General features: G+C 37.3%; 1 protein-coding gene across 4 annotated transcripts; it reads left to right on the forward strand.

Annotated features, from left to right (window-relative positions):
• The first annotated feature begins 41 nt into the window (after nt 1-41).
• On the forward strand, nt 42-17,771 carry LOC136437498 (cell cycle control protein 50A-like). 4 transcript variants are annotated; one of them, XM_066432119.1, is made up of 8 exons: nt 42-267; nt 7,949-8,167; nt 9,076-9,187; nt 11,128-11,253; nt 11,796-12,005; nt 13,379-13,544; nt 14,610-14,691; nt 15,813-17,771. In XM_066432119.1, exons 1-7 carry the CDS (start codon nt 76-78, stop codon nt 14,683-14,685), a joined length of 1,101 nt encoding a protein of 366 aa, XP_066288216.1. In that variant the 5' UTR covers nt 42-75; the 3' UTR covers nt 14,686-14,691; nt 15,813-17,771. The 4 variants fall into 4 exon arrangements, with proteins under 4 accessions (XP_066288216.1, XP_066288219.1, XP_066288227.1 ...); XM_066432122.1 differs by lacking the exon at nt 14,610-14,691 and adding an exon at nt 14,957-15,011; XM_066432138.1 differs by lacking the exon at nt 42-267 and adding an exon at nt 6,282-6,615.
• The last annotated feature ends 781 nt before the right edge of the window (nt 17,772-18,552 follow it).

Raw genomic sequence — 18,552 nt, forward strand, 5'->3', positions numbered from 1 at the left:
CATTTAGATACGATAGTCGAATCTGCTGCTAGTTTTCCTCTTAGTGTAATTTCATTCCAGAGAAAAGGAAGCAAAATGTCTGCCGAAGGCACAAGATCGGGGGACAAAAAACCCCGAGATACCGCCTTCAAACAGCAACGGCTGCCGGCATGGCAGCCCATCATGACCGCAGGGACCGTCCTGCCCGCCTTCTACGGCGTGGGTCTGCTCTTCATCCCCATCGGGATCGGTTTGTTGGTCACGTCAAACAACGTTCAAGAGATAGTGGTAAGCAGGTGTTCTCAAAAGTCAAATTATGCCAGGATTTTATGTTCATATTTATCGAATTCTAGAAGGTTTTGACCATCCATGGTCCCATATAATAGCAGATGGGGTGATATTACAACAATCTAGTCGTAATGTTGCTTATCGTTCACTTCCAATGACACGTTTTAGCCCTGATTCCTAAGAAAAACGTGAGTGGGTGGTGGGTAATGGTGGGTGGGGCTTCTCAGGTATCTAAGGATGGGTGTGTTTCCAGTCAGAAATAAATTACAGGTACATCTATGACAATAGGCTTCAGGTACAGGTGCATCTTTGGACTGTCGTGGTGTAAGGGGATTTTGTTTTGTGTAACAAATGCTAAAATGAAAAAATAATTAATAAATAAAACATAATCAATTTTATCATCTTGGGACCATTAAGACTGGCTCTAAGATACTGTAGGTTGTATTTGCCTGTATTCTGTTGTCCTTTGTATTTGTCATTCATATGAATTTCCATGAAGTACACACATTGTATATAATAGTATTTATGATAGTGACACTATAGCCTTTAACCAACCACTAAGTTTTACTTTTGGGGTAGTCATGGTGATTCAATACGGCCGCATTTACTTGTACGTTGTTCATGGCAAACTTGTTCCCGGACTGTCCCGGAATACACATACAGAAGGTTAAAATCTACTGAAATACAGTATGCTATAGAGTATAATGAGTAAACATTATCACAGGTTGCTATGTTTTGGCAACCCTAACCTTTGACGATGGGTGCACCAGTGCACCTAGAAAAAAGTAGAATCAGTAGGGCTACAAATGTAAAGTTACAGCACATTTATAACAATTATGTGTCAGAAAATATTGTTAAAGCTTTGTTGTATTACTCTTTTGAGTCTTACGTTAGCTATAGAATTTCAGATCCAAGCTCTGAAGAGTGGCTGTGATAAAATTTTGCTGATACTCTTCTTTTGATTAGTCTATGTTGTGTACCCGATTTTCCAGTTGTACTGAACAGTTACCAGCCTCCACGAACCCCAAAATACTTCTCAGAATGACTTTTTGTTTGCAGACTTCCAGAGGAACTTGGTCTGTCATGGTGGACGTTATATGTACAATTAAAGTATAACTGCAAACGTACATGTATATGTCCCCAGATGCAGAGACATAGCCCCAACTATAGGCTGTCTTAATAGCTAGGCTCTAAACCTTTCAATGCGATTAACTTGCTGTGTGCAACTTATGAGTTAATGTTGAACCCTTACATTGTTACAATACATATACATATGATGATCATCTTCTGACTGAATCTGAGGAATATTGTAGGGCGTCGTCATGAAGCTAGTGAGATACCGTTTTTCTCGAATAGAATACATGTACACACTTTTTTAAACATTTCAAAATTCAAAAGGCATCACAAGTCATTGCCAAAGTCAGGCTGCATACTTTATTTGAGGTTATTGCTAGGAAGAGGACCTCAAATCCTTGCTCAATCAAGCCAGGAACCCAGCTGTGGTGCAACAATGCATGGCTCAATACCTGCCAATTTGAGGAGTTTCTAACTAGTCGTAGACAATTCTCAAGTTTGCAGAGATAATGCCGGCGGGGTAAACAAGAGAATCTTTTATGAATCTAAGGAATGGCATTATGTAGAAGTCCTTGATTTATATTTAAAGCAAAATTACCTGGAGAAAAGAGAAGGAACACCATAAATTTGAATTGATCCTATTCAAAATGTGTTCAAGATCAGTGGAGAAGGGATGCGTACCTTACTTGAGGTTTTTGACTTTATGTTTCAGTTCTGCAAATTTGTCTGGAACTAGCCCTGAATCAGGGTGCATACTCTCATCTCCCAAATAAACGTACCGGTACGTTTATTTTTTTCAGCCTCAAAATCCACCCAGTACGTTCTTATTTTGGACAGTACGTTTATTATTTTTGTGAAAATCAGAGTTTTGCTAACCAGGGATCCCATTGAAATTGAAAGTTTGGGTTTTCCTTCCCATATTTCCCCGGCATTTTTGCTCATAATTCGCTATTTTCCGGCCATGGCAAGCGGCGTTGATTTCCCTGCCGCTATGACCCGGCCTTTGTGAAATCCCGGCGTAACTCGTAACGTATCGGCAGATCTCTATGACACTACAAAGTCAACGTTGTTATTGGGAGAAAATAAGACCCCACACTGACGTTTTGAAATGCAATTCTTTTTGTATAAACAACTTTGACAGTCTCTGTTTACATCGTAAACTAAAGCACGCTGATCAGAAAAAATATACATGCCAGCGGCGCACAGTGTTTCAAGTACGTTTAACGCATGTAAATTTCTCTACTCACGTGAGATACAGTTCTTCCCAAAATGAAAATATAAAAACAACACCACAAAAAAACAGTGTCTTAGCATCAAAAAACTGTGTAATTACTTTCAGTATATATAAAAACATTCCAATCCTACCACAAACATGGAAATTTAGCGCTTGGAGAATCACCACAGTATGAGTTACGCATTGGACGTCAGTGACTCTGGTTGTGGGAACGTTTTGTCATGGAAGAGCTCACTTCGAAGAAGGGGAAACAACTCTTTTTTATGTACAAATAAAACTCCTTTGCCTTGGTCAAAAAATGTGTTTTGCATTTTTACAAAGAGAATTTTAATATCAAAGTCTATACATAAAATTGAATTGCAATCTAGTCACCGTTATTATCACTTAAAAATGCTTTAGAAAAGATCACCCCTATACAGAAAGAATACCAGAGCTTTCTAGGAATATGGGTGAAACTTTCTGTTAGCCCCGCCCCTTTCTGTCTGCGGCGCCGCCGTGTCTAGCTCAACTTTTCATGTGTAACATGAGAACCTTGTGCTTTGTGGCAACATTGGAAAAGGCCTGAGGTTTCTCACAAATTTGTTGACAATTTAGTTTCTCAAAATTGATGTTTTTTGCTACATACAAGGGTGATTTGTGGATTTTAAATCATTTGGATTGCAACAACAAAAACCAGAACATTATATGATATTGTCCTTGATATAATATGATAATGTCCTTGACACAACACAATAATCTGTGGCATGTAATGTTTACAAATCGTAATGTTTACAAATCTATATTTCTTTATGCAATGCATATAAGATAAAAGGAAAGTAGGGAAAGATAAAAAGTTACATCATATACATGTCATAGTTCTTCCTTTTCTCTATATATGGCTTTTACAAATAAGTAATATTAAACTTACCTGTGATGACCATATATTCAGGATATTGAAATCTTCTGTTCATGTTCTAAATGTTGATACATTTGTATAGAAAAAGAGGAGACTTTCAAAGTGTTGCCCATCCAAGTGAACTGAGCAGTTGGGCGACTACATGTCGTGTTTTGATTTTATGTCAGTATATACAAAAATTTTCCTTGATCACTTGCTTCAAGTTCCAAGTAGAAAATGCATGTATCATGTATATTTTCACTTGTTGAATTTGAAAGCACCGTTAGCCCCCGGTTAGGGTTTATAGCGGAGAACCTATGCCCAATTTTTCAACATTACTACTATATTTTTTTGAAGTGGCAAGCAAGAAGATGAACAAGATGTGTGCAGTTAATCTGTTCAATATTTATACACTTTACTGATATGGTCCTCAGACAGGCATAAATGAATAGAGAGAGCCTACAGCTACCTTATCATCTTCTTTCCCTCGTACACAGTTCATCTGTAAATTTGGTTAATTTTCCGGGGGGTATGTTTATTCCGGGGGGTACGTTTATTAGATTTTGAAAATTTGTCCGGGGGGGTATGTTTATTTTGGGGGGTATGTTTATTTGGGAGATGAGAGTACTTCAATCGAGAAAATACGGTACATGTTTGACCACACAAGCCATGTATAGTAATGCCTCCTAGTGACACTATTGTGAACTGCATCAATCAGATATCCTTCTGTACTTCCTTTGACTAAATGTTGTGAGAGAAAAACATCAACTGACTTTCAATGGATGGTACTGAATTGACAGTATTTTTGATGATTGCCTTTTTAAAAATCTCGAAAAACTTTTAAAGATACCTTGTTTAATTTGTAAAGAATATTAAAACAATGCAAAGATGATCTTTCTATGTATTGTGCTCATGGTATAAATTTTCCTCATTATGCAAATCAAGTTCTGATTTGCATAATTAACAAAGAATTATGTTGGCCTTCATCCAAGTTACCTACATTTTGTAAAGGTCAAAAATCTTGGAAATTCATTCATTCATCCCTTCTTGTCTTATCCTATTTCAAAGTCTGCAACATAAATACCCCTGCAGTTTCAAAGAAAGCTGTTAGAGGGCCCAAGTTTATGTCATTTCTTTTGGACCACAAGAGTATTTTTTTTCATACCATCCAAAAACCATGACCATAGCAATAGCATGTCCAGAGCACAAGATATAAAAATCAGAAGTTCTGCTGTAGTACTAGGGAAAGCTGCCAGGGAGCCCAAAATCTGTTTCTTCATTTTGCCTTTGACAGTTACCAACAAAATATCACAAAGATCCATCTACGACTTCTCAAGTTATGCTGTTCACACACACACACACACTGTGAGTGTGACACAGACACATGCACATGCACCCAAAAACATTCTTGGCAAAGGTAATTAGCTACATGTAGAAGTAGGTTGAGTCATATGCATAGAAAAGCACCCAACGCTCCATATGTTGTCTTCTATAAGCAGACTACAAATTTGTGACGTCCATGCCATTTGGAGTAAGAAAGCTGAAATTTCAAAGGACAAAACATAAAAGGCAACTTGTAGTTCAGCCCTTTGCGATACAAAGCTGAATTTGGGCTTTGAAAATGCGATGATCAGGGATTTCAAAGTAACACCGACTGCGTCCTTTGAAATTTTATACCTTATGCTTAGTTATGGCGGATGAAAATACAAATTACATTCATCTTCCTTTTTCCCAGAAATGCTAGACACCTACATGTAAATTGCACTTTTCCATGAACGATCTATCTGTTGATAAGGACTAATAATGTAAAAGAATAATTCTCTCATTACCTGTGCGTGTGGAAGGAGGCTTTGCTTCACTGCATGCGTTTCGTTGTGATCAGGATATCTCGCTGAGAAATTAATGGTGCTAAAATAGCCTGGCTTGACTCACGTCACCGGCTTTGATCAATTTTGATGCAGAAACCTTTGATTTGAAGGGTTCTTTGTTGAATAGGCTGAGGTGATTATAGTTTTTTTTTATACAGTGTCCGTGTGATTTTTCCAGAACGTACCTGTAGTATTTTTCATAGATTTGTGTACATGTTTGTATTTTGAATGTAGATGAGTATATGCAAGTTATGTATGCTTTTTGTAAGAATAATTATCAAAAATGCTACGCTGAACAGGTGAATAGTTTACTTCGTTTTTCTGATGTATGCGACATACGACTGAAATAACATGCTAGAGATAAATCTAATGTTTTCAAACACAACTTTGCAAGCTTTAATATAAGTGCTAGAATTACAGTAGAAATCCAAAATTATAACAATTTTAGCTACATCAGCCCTTTCCTCAGTCAGGTCATAGGCTGAATGTGTCTGTTTAGCACTACATATGGTGCATATGGAGTTTGCCAATAAACAATTCAGACTAAGGAAGCCTGTCAGTAAATACATTATGTGTGGAATAAGTGATTTAGAGTGACAGTGTGCCATGCATATGAAATCATGGTTCTGTCTGCTACCTAGGTCTACCACTAATGACATTGCCTACAAATGGATCCGAGTGTTTCTTGCATGGAAACAGTAACAAGCCTTTCAATTGATTTCCAGCAGAAGCGGAGATTAACTCAAGTCTGGTTAAAGCAGAAAAATTAATATTCAGCCTCCAGGGGTTTTCCAGAAAGCACTTTGGAAGATTGGCCAACGGGAATGTTTAGAATAGCGTCGCTTTAGACGAACCCGCTGATTAGGGGATGTTCATTATTATTCAAGTAGCAGCTTGTGTTCTGGGGGAACCAATCTTATTTTCCAGTGGGCGTGCTGAAAATTAGGTCGCTTGTTTTATATAGCAGATAGTTTGCCGTCTGATCTCCTGTTCATGTGCATATCGGGTTGAGACATCCGTAAGCGCGCACGTGTTGTTGCGGTTAGTTAGCCTTTAGAACCAGGGCATCTCAGGAGCAAGGAGACGATATGGTAGAAACGTCTCGTGGTATTACGGCGTAATTCCGAATGATTTGTAAGAAGATGCTGGACGCTTTTCGGGGGCAAAACTTGCCGGCGTCCTCACCGGACTTGTTTGGTGCGGAATGCGTTCTGCCGCTTTTCTTCGTTCTCGGGATAACGTTTATCCCTCTCGGCGCGCTTATGCTTGTGACATCTAACGGGGTGCAGGAAGTCTTGGTAAGATATCTTTCCATATGTACAGTTGTTTTGCACATTTGTCAATTGCAAGGGTATATCTTACAGGTGTTTCTTGGCTCGTTGGTTGGTTGCTTGGAAAAAAAAAGTAACTTGGAAATTTCTGAATGGATTTTATGATTTTTTTCATGGTCAGCCTTGCAGAGCAAGTGATCTACTAACGTGGAAAACATACAAATGTAGATCCAGATGTGGCGATGATGTGATCAATGTAGCATTCATTTATTATTTTATTAGATAGGGCCAATTTCAAATATGCCTTTTTTACTTGCAGGTGTTGTACGGTTTCTTGAATATCTGATCCGTCTTAACACTGAAGACGTTTTCTTAAGTTCTTAAATTGAGGTTTTTATTCAGGCTTCTTATATTCAGTGCATCGTGCATGGATATACCATATATGGAAACAGAATTGTATTGTTCACCATGGATGTCAAGGCATCTAAAACTAAAAGTTATATGTAGTTTTGAATGTTGTTTCACTTAATGTGCACTTTGGTTTAATTACACTGTTTTTTCATCCAATTTATCCAGGTGAATGCAACATTTGATACTAAATATTGAGGCAAATAATCAGTTTGATCATATATGTTACAGCATTTCTACTTTGCAACTTTTGACATCTAACTGTAAAATATTCAAACATTTGCGTTTGGATCCTTCAAAGGCAGTTCAAGGCACAACCATGTTAAGCATTTGCACCGGCACGTGATAATCAATACATTACTCGCTCAAAATGGCCATTTATGACTTACAAAATTCCCCAATAATGTTGTGATGCATAACTTCAACATTTCATGCCTTCAGTTATCTGCATTTGCCCAGTGCTATTCTATCACTACAGGTATACTGTAAATGCATTTAAGTAGTTTTAATTTTGCGGTAGGAAGAAAATGGGGTGTTCGCGGTGGCTTTAAGTTTGCGTTTGAAACAATAGATAGACAAGGGAGTAGTGGGGGAAAAAAATTAGCGGTGGCCATGGGTTTGAGTAGCAAATAGCTTACCGCAAAAATCGCGCGCATAAAACCGTCACGAACATTTCTGCATTAACACAACTACTATAAATGCATTTAAGTTTTTATTTCGCGATAGGCAGAAAATGGCGTGTTTGCAGTGGTTGTAAGTTCGCGTTTGAAACAATAGTAGTGCTACAGTCATAGGTGGGCAAAAAGTTTCGCGGTGGTTTAAAGGTTGTGCTGAAAGTTCACCGCGAAAACGGCGAACATAAGACCACCGCAAACATTTATGCATTTACAGTACTACTACATGTGTACTAGTAAAGAAACGACCAACCAATTTGACTGTTTCACCCATGTAGGTGGATTACACCAATTGTAAGCAGGCCGGCGCTAACCTGACGTGTGCGGAAGTCGTGCAGAACGTGAGCAGCCCTGGAACCTGCATGTGCCAGGTGGACTTCACCATCAGCTCCGACATCGCGGGAAGCGTCTACATGTACTACGGCCTGACCAACTTCTTCCAGAACCACCGAAGATACGTCAAGTCTCGCGATGATGACCAGTTGTTGGGAGTGAAGGTGAGGGGACTATCAGTGTGGATGGATACCATTCTATAAAATTAATCTTGAAATCATTTTCGCGCATTTTTCGATGACCTCTTTGCCTCAGATATGTGTGTTTCTATTACTACGTTATATAATATTGTACATGTACAACAGAATTGTTTCAACTGTTATTTTAAAACACAGAAAATACCTCCTTTCCCCTTTTATTGCAAAATCTAATCGCTGTAGAAATAAATGAACTCACGGTAATATTATTGTTTCTGTGAAGACTGAAGATGCTAGAATGCAATTGGTCGGTAGCAAAAAATAGACATTCAATTTCAAGATAAAGTAAGAAAAATCTGTTTGTCTTTACATTTCTGTGCACTGGTAAGGTTATACATCATTTTCCACCTTTGTCTACAGCGTTTTCAATTTGAATCATATTTAAATTTTACATAGAAATAAAGTTTTAATAACTTAAGATATCATTCTTCTTGCCAGTACCATAAGTGATATCCTAACCACATGAACTATAGGTCTACTAATAGAGTTTGATGTACATGGATTAGTTTTGTACAAGCAGTTGTGACTGTAGTTTATCACCGATTTACATGTACATGTACATTGTACAATCTAGTGATGGGCTATTATCTGTTTTCGTAACTGTAAATGTAGGATAGAACTGGAACTTTCCTTTAATACGACAGGCCGTTTTTTATTCCGGATTGTTTATGAATAAACCTCCAAAATGTTCTCCTGTTTGGATTTTCCCACTCACATAATGTGACATCCCATACTTCATACTCTTGTATTAGGTAGATTAGCCTTATGGAACTGTACTTATGTACCAGTAGATGCCATACTCTGTACCTTGTAGTTGTACAATTGTTGTGCAATAAAGTTATTGTTATTGATATTATTATGATATCTATTCGCAGCAATCCAGGTCTACCCTGAACACTGACTGTAAGCCATACGACGGAGAAACAGTCAACGGTACCTTCATGCCATACGCACCATGTGGAGCGATCGCTAACAGCCTCTTTAGTGGTAAGAACTTATGAATGGTAGAAAAGCAGTCATCTGTAGCTAATACATTAATTATGTATACATCATTGATATTGTTTGTGTCGTTGTTTGTTTGCCTAAAGGAGTGTATGACACACATGTATATATGTATGTCCTTATGTTCTTGCATTTTTAGCTGTGCCAATGGATCATAAACTTTTGTATGCCTTAGGCCATGTTGATGTGATTATATGGATGACATCCTCTGGGGATCCCAAAACTGATGCGAGGGTGCAAATAAAAAAAAATTGCCTTTATTATGAAATCTACTTAGTCAGGAAGGATGAACAAAACTGAACACACAGAGTATGGTATAATGAAATATAGGTTCTTCATTTTTATTCTTTCAAAACTTCTCCTTTGACTTTGCCGAAATATTTTTTGCAATTTACAGCATGTATTTTCTCATTTTGCAGCTGCTTTTTAAAGTATGGCCGAAAACTTTTTTTTTTTGAAAGTCAAACGGATGAAAATTGATGCGCGCATGGGTGTTATCCATATAATCAAATCAGTGATATATTTTTCTACACGTTTGTGTAACGGTATCAAGAGATTATAATAATTTTCATGTAGAGCACTCAAACATAGACTTTCTATATAGTGCATAGCTAAAACTTTGAACTCTGAAGAAGACTACAGTAGGACACTCAAAAACACAATATCCTTACTTATTGTGTTGGAACAAAGTTTTAGCTTTGTACTATGTTATTTGAACAACACATGTCAATTTCCTTGCTGCTTTCTTTTTATTTGCAGACCAAAACCTGTCCAAAAATTGGTGTTCAAAAAAGCGAATACAGTTGGTTGGATTTGTCTGAACTCGTTAGTGAAGGTTTATTGCAAATTCCTAATTGCAAGTACATGTACATGTAACGCAAAGTGGACGGACAGATAATGATGAACAATATAACATATGACTACTCTACTCTTAACTACTGACACTAAGTTCTAACTTATTGGGTTCAGCTTATTTTGTGAGACAGTAGAAGACGAATGATCCCACTTTTTCTGTTATGTGTGGGTTTTGTGATGTTAAGAGGAGAGTAGCTTTCTTTTCGTCTGAAAACGTGGAGAAATTAGGATGAAAAATGATGGCCTCTTTAAACAGCTCATTTCTTTCGTGGTCGTAGAATGGGCAACTTGACATAAAATGTGTTCACACAATCAATGTCCTCTAAACAGGAAGATTGCCCAGCTTACCACAGATAATCAGTCTGATTGTAAGGCAGACACTTCTCTGTCGCCGTTTCATCAGCACACACGTCAAACATCGTGAGGCAGGTTGATGACTTCATTAGCGAGGGGTCTGATAAATGTACTGCCGACAAATTTCAGAATGGTCCGAGCTGCAAGGACGTCGGCAAATGTCGGCTTTCATGCTTGCAGCAAACTTCATCCATGTCTGTATCTGTTTGCATGTTTGATGAGTCAATGAAGACCTTAATTGTACCTTTTGTGCCCGCCTAGACCAAGTACAGGTCACAAACAAAGACATGTTTACAAATAATATACACATGTTGGTACAAGTATAGAAGTCTAGCGTATATGTCGGCTTTTTCTCGCTTTTTGTACTTTTGGAAACCTAGGATTGTAAGGGTTTAACTATAGTCAGTTAATCAATTCGCATGAGGAATATAAATTTTTCAGTGCTACTCATATATATAAAGTTAGGAATTTACTTTCTGTTAGAGTATGACTATGTATGTACATGTATGTATGTATGTATGTATGTATGTATATTGCACTTCGTCTTCTTCTGTATTTGAGGTGCAAAATTGACAGAATGTGTATGCACTCTTTTCGAAATGATCATGCCATTGGTTTTAACTTTTATACAGAAGAAAATAATTTGTTCCATGTATTGCAATGCTATGCTGCCATCATTATCAATCATCCTCATGACCTTTCACCTTTGTCCTTAGATACCCTGACCCTGTCCTATGGCAGCACCCCAGTGGGGTTGATCAACACTGGGATCGCTTGGTGGACAGACAAGAACGTCAAGTTCCGTAATCCTACAGGGAGCAACTTGCAAGATGCGTTTTCAGGTACAGCAGATCATTATGGTCTTAAATAGTTGGTTCGATATATATTCAATCAATCAATTGATTTGGTAAGACATTCACACAATAGTAGCCATTATAGGCCAAAGTGGAGTATGGTTTGCAATGCGCAAAATTGATAGCGGTTGAGAATGCTTTAAAAGTGTGGTCTTCAGTGATGTGTAACAGCGAAATATAACTAGTTTTCGAACAAAGCTTTATGATAACCACCCACCATCTCACATTTCTTTTATGCAACATGAGTGAAAATGATTGTTAATATATTGGTAATGTATTTCATGCTCAAATAACTGTTATTGTCGTCATCCTTCAAGTCAACACTTGATCTAACAGATGACTGGACGGCATGCCTGGTTTCTCAGCAAAAGATTTTGAAAGATTTTCAAAGTGTTTATGATAATTGGGCATTAAGAGAATATCAGGCATAACTACATACAGTGTATAGCACTTCATCAAGTTCATGAGTAATACAGCAAAAGTTCATGATCAAATATGAATTTGTAAAGCGTCTATTCTCTGTTCCTCAGACACTCTAAAGCCCAAGTACTGGCAGAACCCAGTGTACGAGCTTGATTCCAATAACCCTGACAACAACGGGTACCTGAACGAAGACCTCATCGTCTGGATGCGAACCGCGGCATTTCCCACGTTCCGTAAGCTGTACCGTCGCGTGAACCACACCGACACCTTCCAGGATGGTCTCCCGGCCGGGAACTATACCCTCACGGTGGACTACAGTATCCTTTTGGAAATACAGCTGTTTTTAGGAAGTTTTTAGGAAGTTTTTAGCAGGTTTTTAGGAAGTTTTAAGGAAGTTTTAAGGAAGTTTATCCTGTTAAAGTTGAATAAATGGCTTGGCATGTCTTTCTGCTATTCGCACATTGTACCAATTGAATTGCTGAAGGCAGGCCTCAAAATTCCTTTTTTGGAAAAAGGTGCACTGGTGCACCCAACCAAAGATATTAGGTGCACAGAATACGAAACAATTTTGGGTGCACCACATAGAATCAAGTTGAATGTCAGCAAGACATAATTACAAAGTTTAACGCTATTACTAACTTAAAATTTTCAAACAAGTAATACATCAGAAAAAGTACAACAAAGGTTATGTTGCTTTTTCTGATACTTAGATTTCAAGAATATTCTGTATACTAGTGTATACTAGTAAAGTTTACCCAATAGCCTACGAAACTATCTAGGTGCACTGGTGCACCCAGTCAAAAATTAGGTGCACAGCTCCAATTTTTGGTGCACAAAGGTACTGTGAAGTGAGTGTCTTAACGATGATAAGGATATATCGAATATATACACAGTACCAGAAAATCCTTTTTGCATTGTAGATGACTGTACATGTCCTGTGCATCATACATTGTCATTTGTATATGTATGGTAGGACACCAAGCAACCGAAAAACATGTTGTTATCTACTAAGTATATATCCCAAAAGAACTAAAAATTACAGTAATGAATTGAGGTGCATGCCATGTGCTGTTGCTTAACAGCTAAAGCGCTAATGGAGTTATCCATGTGTGAAGATGTGGCATCAATAACAATTCAGTCAGTGAAAGGGAAGAATTATTAAATGCAATTAAGTGACAAGAGATTAGAAATCTGGGGGTGGAAGCTGTTGATAAGTGTTATGCTTTCTGAATTAAAGAAATACACTTGTAATACTTAAATGCGTTAATGGAAGAATATAGTAGTAGGTACTTTGTAGAAACATATTCATTTACAGTCTAAGAATTTCCATGATTTTGTTTCTAAAACACTTCTAACAATAGTAACATCTACTAACATAATTCCACAAGGGTATATAAATCATAATTCCGCCACCAAGAAAAGATACTTCCAAACATATCTCCAACCCAATGTGCCCCAGTATAATGCACTCCTGTATATCTAAACTGTGCATACCAGGGGCGTGCTGCACTAGAGATCTCTCAAACCAACCGTCTTTTAAAGGGGCGGATTTATGTAACCCGTCGGATTAATGTTAACGGAGGTTACATAGAGTGTTTTCATAATGTTCAAGTTGTATAGGCACACATGGTAAAGTAACTGTAACCAAATCACATCACAAAATGAAGGATCCCTAACCAACGTCCACCAGAATACCCCGTGACCGCGTTTGACGGCACCAAGCGGATGATCCTGAGCACCGTATCGTGGCTCGGAGGGAAGAACAGCTTTCTGGGCATTGCGTACATCGTGGTTGGCTGTATCTGCCTCGTGGTCGGCCTCGTTTTCACCATCATACATATCAAGTATGGGAAAAAGTAAGTCTCAGTTACTTGTGCGTATATTTGAGTGGATATTTCTTCATTACAGGTTTGCGATAGCAAAACCTGTTCTTTTTTTGCTTGCAAGGATGGGAGCCGCCATGTTGGATGTGACCATTTTGAGGGAGGGGTGTTTGTCTTGCTATTTTTAAAATAGTTTTTTGTGCACACTTCTTGTTGTAAGTAATTGATAAAATGTTTACCACATTGCAAAATTCTACAGATTTCAATGTAAACGTTATTATACTGGGTAAGTGCATACACATGGGCAATAGGCTTATGTTTGTAGGTAAATAAATCAATTAACGTTTTTACTTATCAATCAGAAATTTTGCAACATGTCTTCTTCCCATTTGTGAAAAGCATTTCGTATAACCCTTAATAAGAAGTATACTAATATGAAGTGAAAGCTCTATGATCTACATGTAGCTGAACGTCTTGGTCGCCGTACCTTAACCTTCTTCCTGCTGCCTAACCCCATAACCAATACAAGTTTGGTGCCAAATGGCTAACTTAGCAGACGGAAGGTTAAAGTGGCACAGAACCCAAGGCATGTAGCCTTGTATGTAAGAAATATGGTTTCACACTAACATATTTGCATGTGCAGTAAAGGAAACCTTGCTTTCCCCATTCCCACCCAAAACCTACATCTAACTCTCTAAGTTTTGTTTCAATAAATCAGTAATTCACAAACTCTTACTGATAAAGGTACATGTATAAGCAGTTGCATAGTTAACCCAGGTGGCCAGATTTGGTAAAATCTAGGATAAAATCAAAATTATTGAGGAAAAAAGTAGATTGACTGCACCATATATATATATATATATATATATGAATTGTGAAAATTAATTCAGAAAAGGCAGAAGAGTGTCTTGAAATCTCTTATTTACATTCAGTTTTGATCAGCTTTTCATGATACTATGTGGCAGAACATCTTCAAAGTCTTAAAGATCGTTAAAATTGTGATAAATATGTAAGATACATAAAATCTGGAAAAAAGCTTTTTTAATTTTACTTTGGTTGAAAACTTACTAAAGTTTTGAATAAACCATGTTATTTCAGAGAGGAGGGTGAACTGGCTAAACTCGTAGCCTCCCAGCAACGACTAGCTTCCATGTCCTCAGAAGAGAGACAATAACAGCTGGTATTCACATTTTATTCTACTACTGTCCAAACCAATGACAGTAAAAAACAAAAAAACAATCATAAATGAAAAACTGCTGTGTGATCTTTCTGTCTTTCCAATAAGTGAGTATGAAAAAAAAAAATCTTCAAATCACCAATCAACAAGAAAACACAAATGTAGCACTTTCCATGGCTTTCCTAGCCACTGTCTGTGGCTGAAAACTGTGGTGTGAGACCAAACAATGAAATGATTGACATGCTTGATTGTTGTCCATCATATTTAGCAACCCCGAAGACCCTGTGGGATTTTCCGCCGCGGCATTTACCAATGAATAAGTGGTAAATCATGACATAATTCCTTAAATCTGCAGCTCGGAATAAGGTGCCAGCTTTACCCTAACTGCTTTCTTCTAGACTTTATGTACTTGTAACCAAGATCTTTGCTCTGCTAAACATCCAGATAATCCCCCCCCCCCCATCCCCTATTACGACATTCAATCTTTGGAAAGTGCCATGTACTGCTTACTACCAGTATATGTGATCATAATCATATGTTACTTATTCAATTTTAGTCTGATTCGAGCTCTGTTGGTCAAGCTTGTAACGCTACTAGGGGTGGATACCGGTTTGGCTTAATAAGGTCCAAGTCCAAGTTTAGGTCCAGAGATTTAGGTTCCGGTCCGGACCTGAACCTGGACCTGATCCTGTCCAGTTGATGTTTTGTTTTATTAGAGCAATATTAAGCATAGAGAATTAATACTGACACGCACAACTATAAAAGTTTCTTGGTGAGAAGACTTTCAAAATAAACCAGTGTTTGATATTTGAATGTTGCACTTATTTTAAATGCCTTTTTTGTCAAAAGGGAGACTCAAAACACTTTTTATCAAACAAAATAGAAAATACATTGTACTTTCTTCAGGTTTTTTTGGACTCAGGTTTTTGGCTTTAGGTTTTTTTGACTCGGTTCTTGGATGTTATAAAGGTCCGAATCAGGTCCAGTGAACCTGTATCTACCCCTTAACGCTATCGCATAGAAGTATAGAAGTAAGCATCACATTCACAACAAACATGAAATAACAGATGAACCAGATTCTTAATGTCATTTCCTAATGGGTTTTTTTTCCCTTACTTTTCCAGACAACCTGACATGACAGACTTGGGAACTGGAATGTAAAGAAATTAATCAAAAGAAGAGCAACTACATGTGAACACCCCTATGTGACAAGTAGCGCAGTCCAACTTAACAACAAGTAACCAATCAGCAAGAACAATATGGAATGTATAAATGTTATAGTGGGTATAGTATTTACTTTTGTGGTGATGCAAGATTGCCTTTAGAAACTACAGTTTTTGCGTTTGTGTGAAAGGATGAACAAGTTTACATAAAGCCAGCAATCATTTGTGTATTTGTTGATATAGTAGCTGTACATATCTTTGCAGAAAAGCTGAATTAAACGGACTTTAAGATTTTAGTCATACTATGATCTGTATATTGTGATATGTATAGTCTGCTACATGTAGAAGACCTATAGTAGATGAAACATGAAATAAGTAATTTGGCGATGTCAATCTATGATCAAGCTATCTACAACTGACCGTGAAATACATGTATTATAAATGGTGCAATATTGAATGGACAACCAAGATTGAATGTCATAATCTGGTATTGTTTTATTATGTAATGCATGTTTGGCTTGAAGGTACAATGCATTGCCAAAGAGCAAACACAAGGAAGACAGAGTTGAGACAATAGGCTAGACTTGTATTGTGGGTCTAGATGTACAATACCCTGAAACTTTCTTACATGCACTCTTTATTTTCAGTTGTTGTTTTACTTCCTCATATTTCCCTGAAAGAGTCCTCAGGATACATGTTTCTACGACCCTAAGAGTTACCTTGTACAAAAGAAGTTAGTTTGTGAATAATAACTTACATTGTGCAATGGCTGACCTTAGATCAAAATGAAGTGATATTGACGATAGGTTTGTCTCGATATGCAGTATGTATGTCATTCAGTACTGAGGAAGTTTATTGCTGGATATGGCTTTTATGTCCTTACAAAAGTACTTTACCTTTCTTAAGGTCAAAGTTCATATCGATAGGTTTTAGAATTAAGTATTGAAGAGTTGACTTCTGTTATACAATACTGGTCAGTAGTTTTATTCCATTTCCCGTTGACATCAAGAACATTCCGTAGTTCATACATGTCAAAACCCAACTACAAAATTGTGAAAAATATCATGCCAGGATTGAGGAGGATTGTGTTTAAAGTGTGTGCAACTACTGTAAATGCAGAATTGTTCACGGTTGTTTTCGCCACGAACTTAATACCACCACGAACAAGTTTGTCCAATATGTAGCAGTATGTAACTATAGCGCTGCCGCGAACTTAAAACCACTGCGAAGTGCGAACACTCCATTTTCGCCTCAGCGCAAAATAAAAACCACGCAAACTTAAATGCATTTACAGTAAATGGGACTCCAAAAGAGGCAATTTTCTCATTTTGAATAGTTTACGACATGCTTTTGACCAGAGATGTACCATTTTTACAATTTTGTATATTTTAGTAGTAAGAGTTCCCTCAGTTGTTAGCTTCTACAGGGGTAGTTCAAATGTGACATTTGTAAGGGTTAAGAAACTTATGTGAACTTTCTTTAAGAACATGTCAAAATGACTATGGATAGAAAAATATCATTTATATATTACCTGCAATGTCATTGCAGTGCTGCAAGTGATAAGAATAAGATCATTTCAAGTCCTAAATCAAAACAGAACAAAAACGATTTGAAGCTTAATGTTGGTAAACGCAAAGTTTCACTTTGGTGTATACCAATTTATCTGGTCCCTGAACCTATTTATTGAACACCAAATTTATATTCTTAGTTTTGGTGTTGGGCATCGAGGAGAAAGTTAAAGTTACAGCAGTAAATTTGGAAACAAGATATATAGATTTTTTCACTGTATAAATTTCACAAATGATGTGTTTAAAGCATGCCTTGATTTTTGTTTTGTGTGATTTTGCTCACTGGTAGAATGAAGTAGTCAATGTCGTGTTTATCTTTGTTTATATGAAGGAGAATAAATGTAAGAACATGTCTGCATGTGTTGTCCTTTATAGTCAACAGATTTAGTTCTTATAGTAGAATTAAAAGGAAAGCTCATTATCTCCATGAAAAATGGAGATATAGTTTTGGGTTTGTCTGTCTGTCTGTTTGTTTGTTTGTCTGTTTGTGTTTCCGCACCATTCCAGTCAGCATAACTCAAGAGCCTCTTGATGGATTACAATGATATTTGGTATGTGGGCAGGTGTTGTGAAGCCGAAATTCAAGGTCGATTTTGGGCCCCCTGGTATGTGACCTTGGTACTGCAGCAGAACTTCAATTTTTGTATCTTTTGACCTGGACGTGCTGTGGTCTTGATTTTTGGGTGGCAGATAGCTTGTGATGTAATAAAGAAGTGGTGTAGGTTTGGGCCCCCTAGCAGCTTCCTCTGGAACTGCAGGGGCATTTTTGTGAAAATCTTCTTAGGAGAATAACTGAACAAAGGAACAACGGATTTCCATGATATTTAGTATGCAGGTAGCTTAGATAGAGATATACACAATGAAGTGCAAATTATGCCAATTGGGACTTAATTTGCATAACTAATGTGGAAAATCTATATTTGCAGTGTTTTCCATTATAAGACTCAAATACATGTAACGTATGTAGTTATGGAAAGTGTATCATGAACAGATACCAATTATGCAAATAAATTCCTGATTTGCATAATTAATGCAAAACACCATATCTCATCTAAATTGGAAAATTATAGGACTGTCAATATGATACTTAGTATGCAGGTAGCTTAGACAGAGATATACATAATGAAGTGCAA

Source organism: Branchiostoma lanceolatum, chromosome 1, assembly GCF_035083965.1.
Source record: "Branchiostoma lanceolatum isolate klBraLanc5 chromosome 1, klBraLanc5.hap2, whole genome shotgun sequence".
Classification (NCBI taxonomy): Eukaryota; Metazoa; Chordata; class Leptocardii; order Amphioxiformes; family Branchiostomatidae; genus Branchiostoma; species Branchiostoma lanceolatum.

Bases quoted from the DNA above. Each gene is read 5' to 3' on its own strand.
- LOC136437498 (XM_066432119.1), top strand. From the start codon at position 76: ATGTCTGCCGAAGGCACAAGATCGGGGGACAAAAAACCCCGAGATACC. The intron at 8,168-9,075 runs GTGAGGGGACTA...ATCTATTCGCAG, and splicing joins ACCAGTTGTTGGGAGTGAAG to CAATCCAGGTCTACCCTGAA. The intron at 11,254-11,795 runs GTACAGCAGATC...TCTGTTCCTCAG, and splicing joins CTTGCAAGATGCGTTTTCAG to ACACTCTAAAGCCCAAGTAC.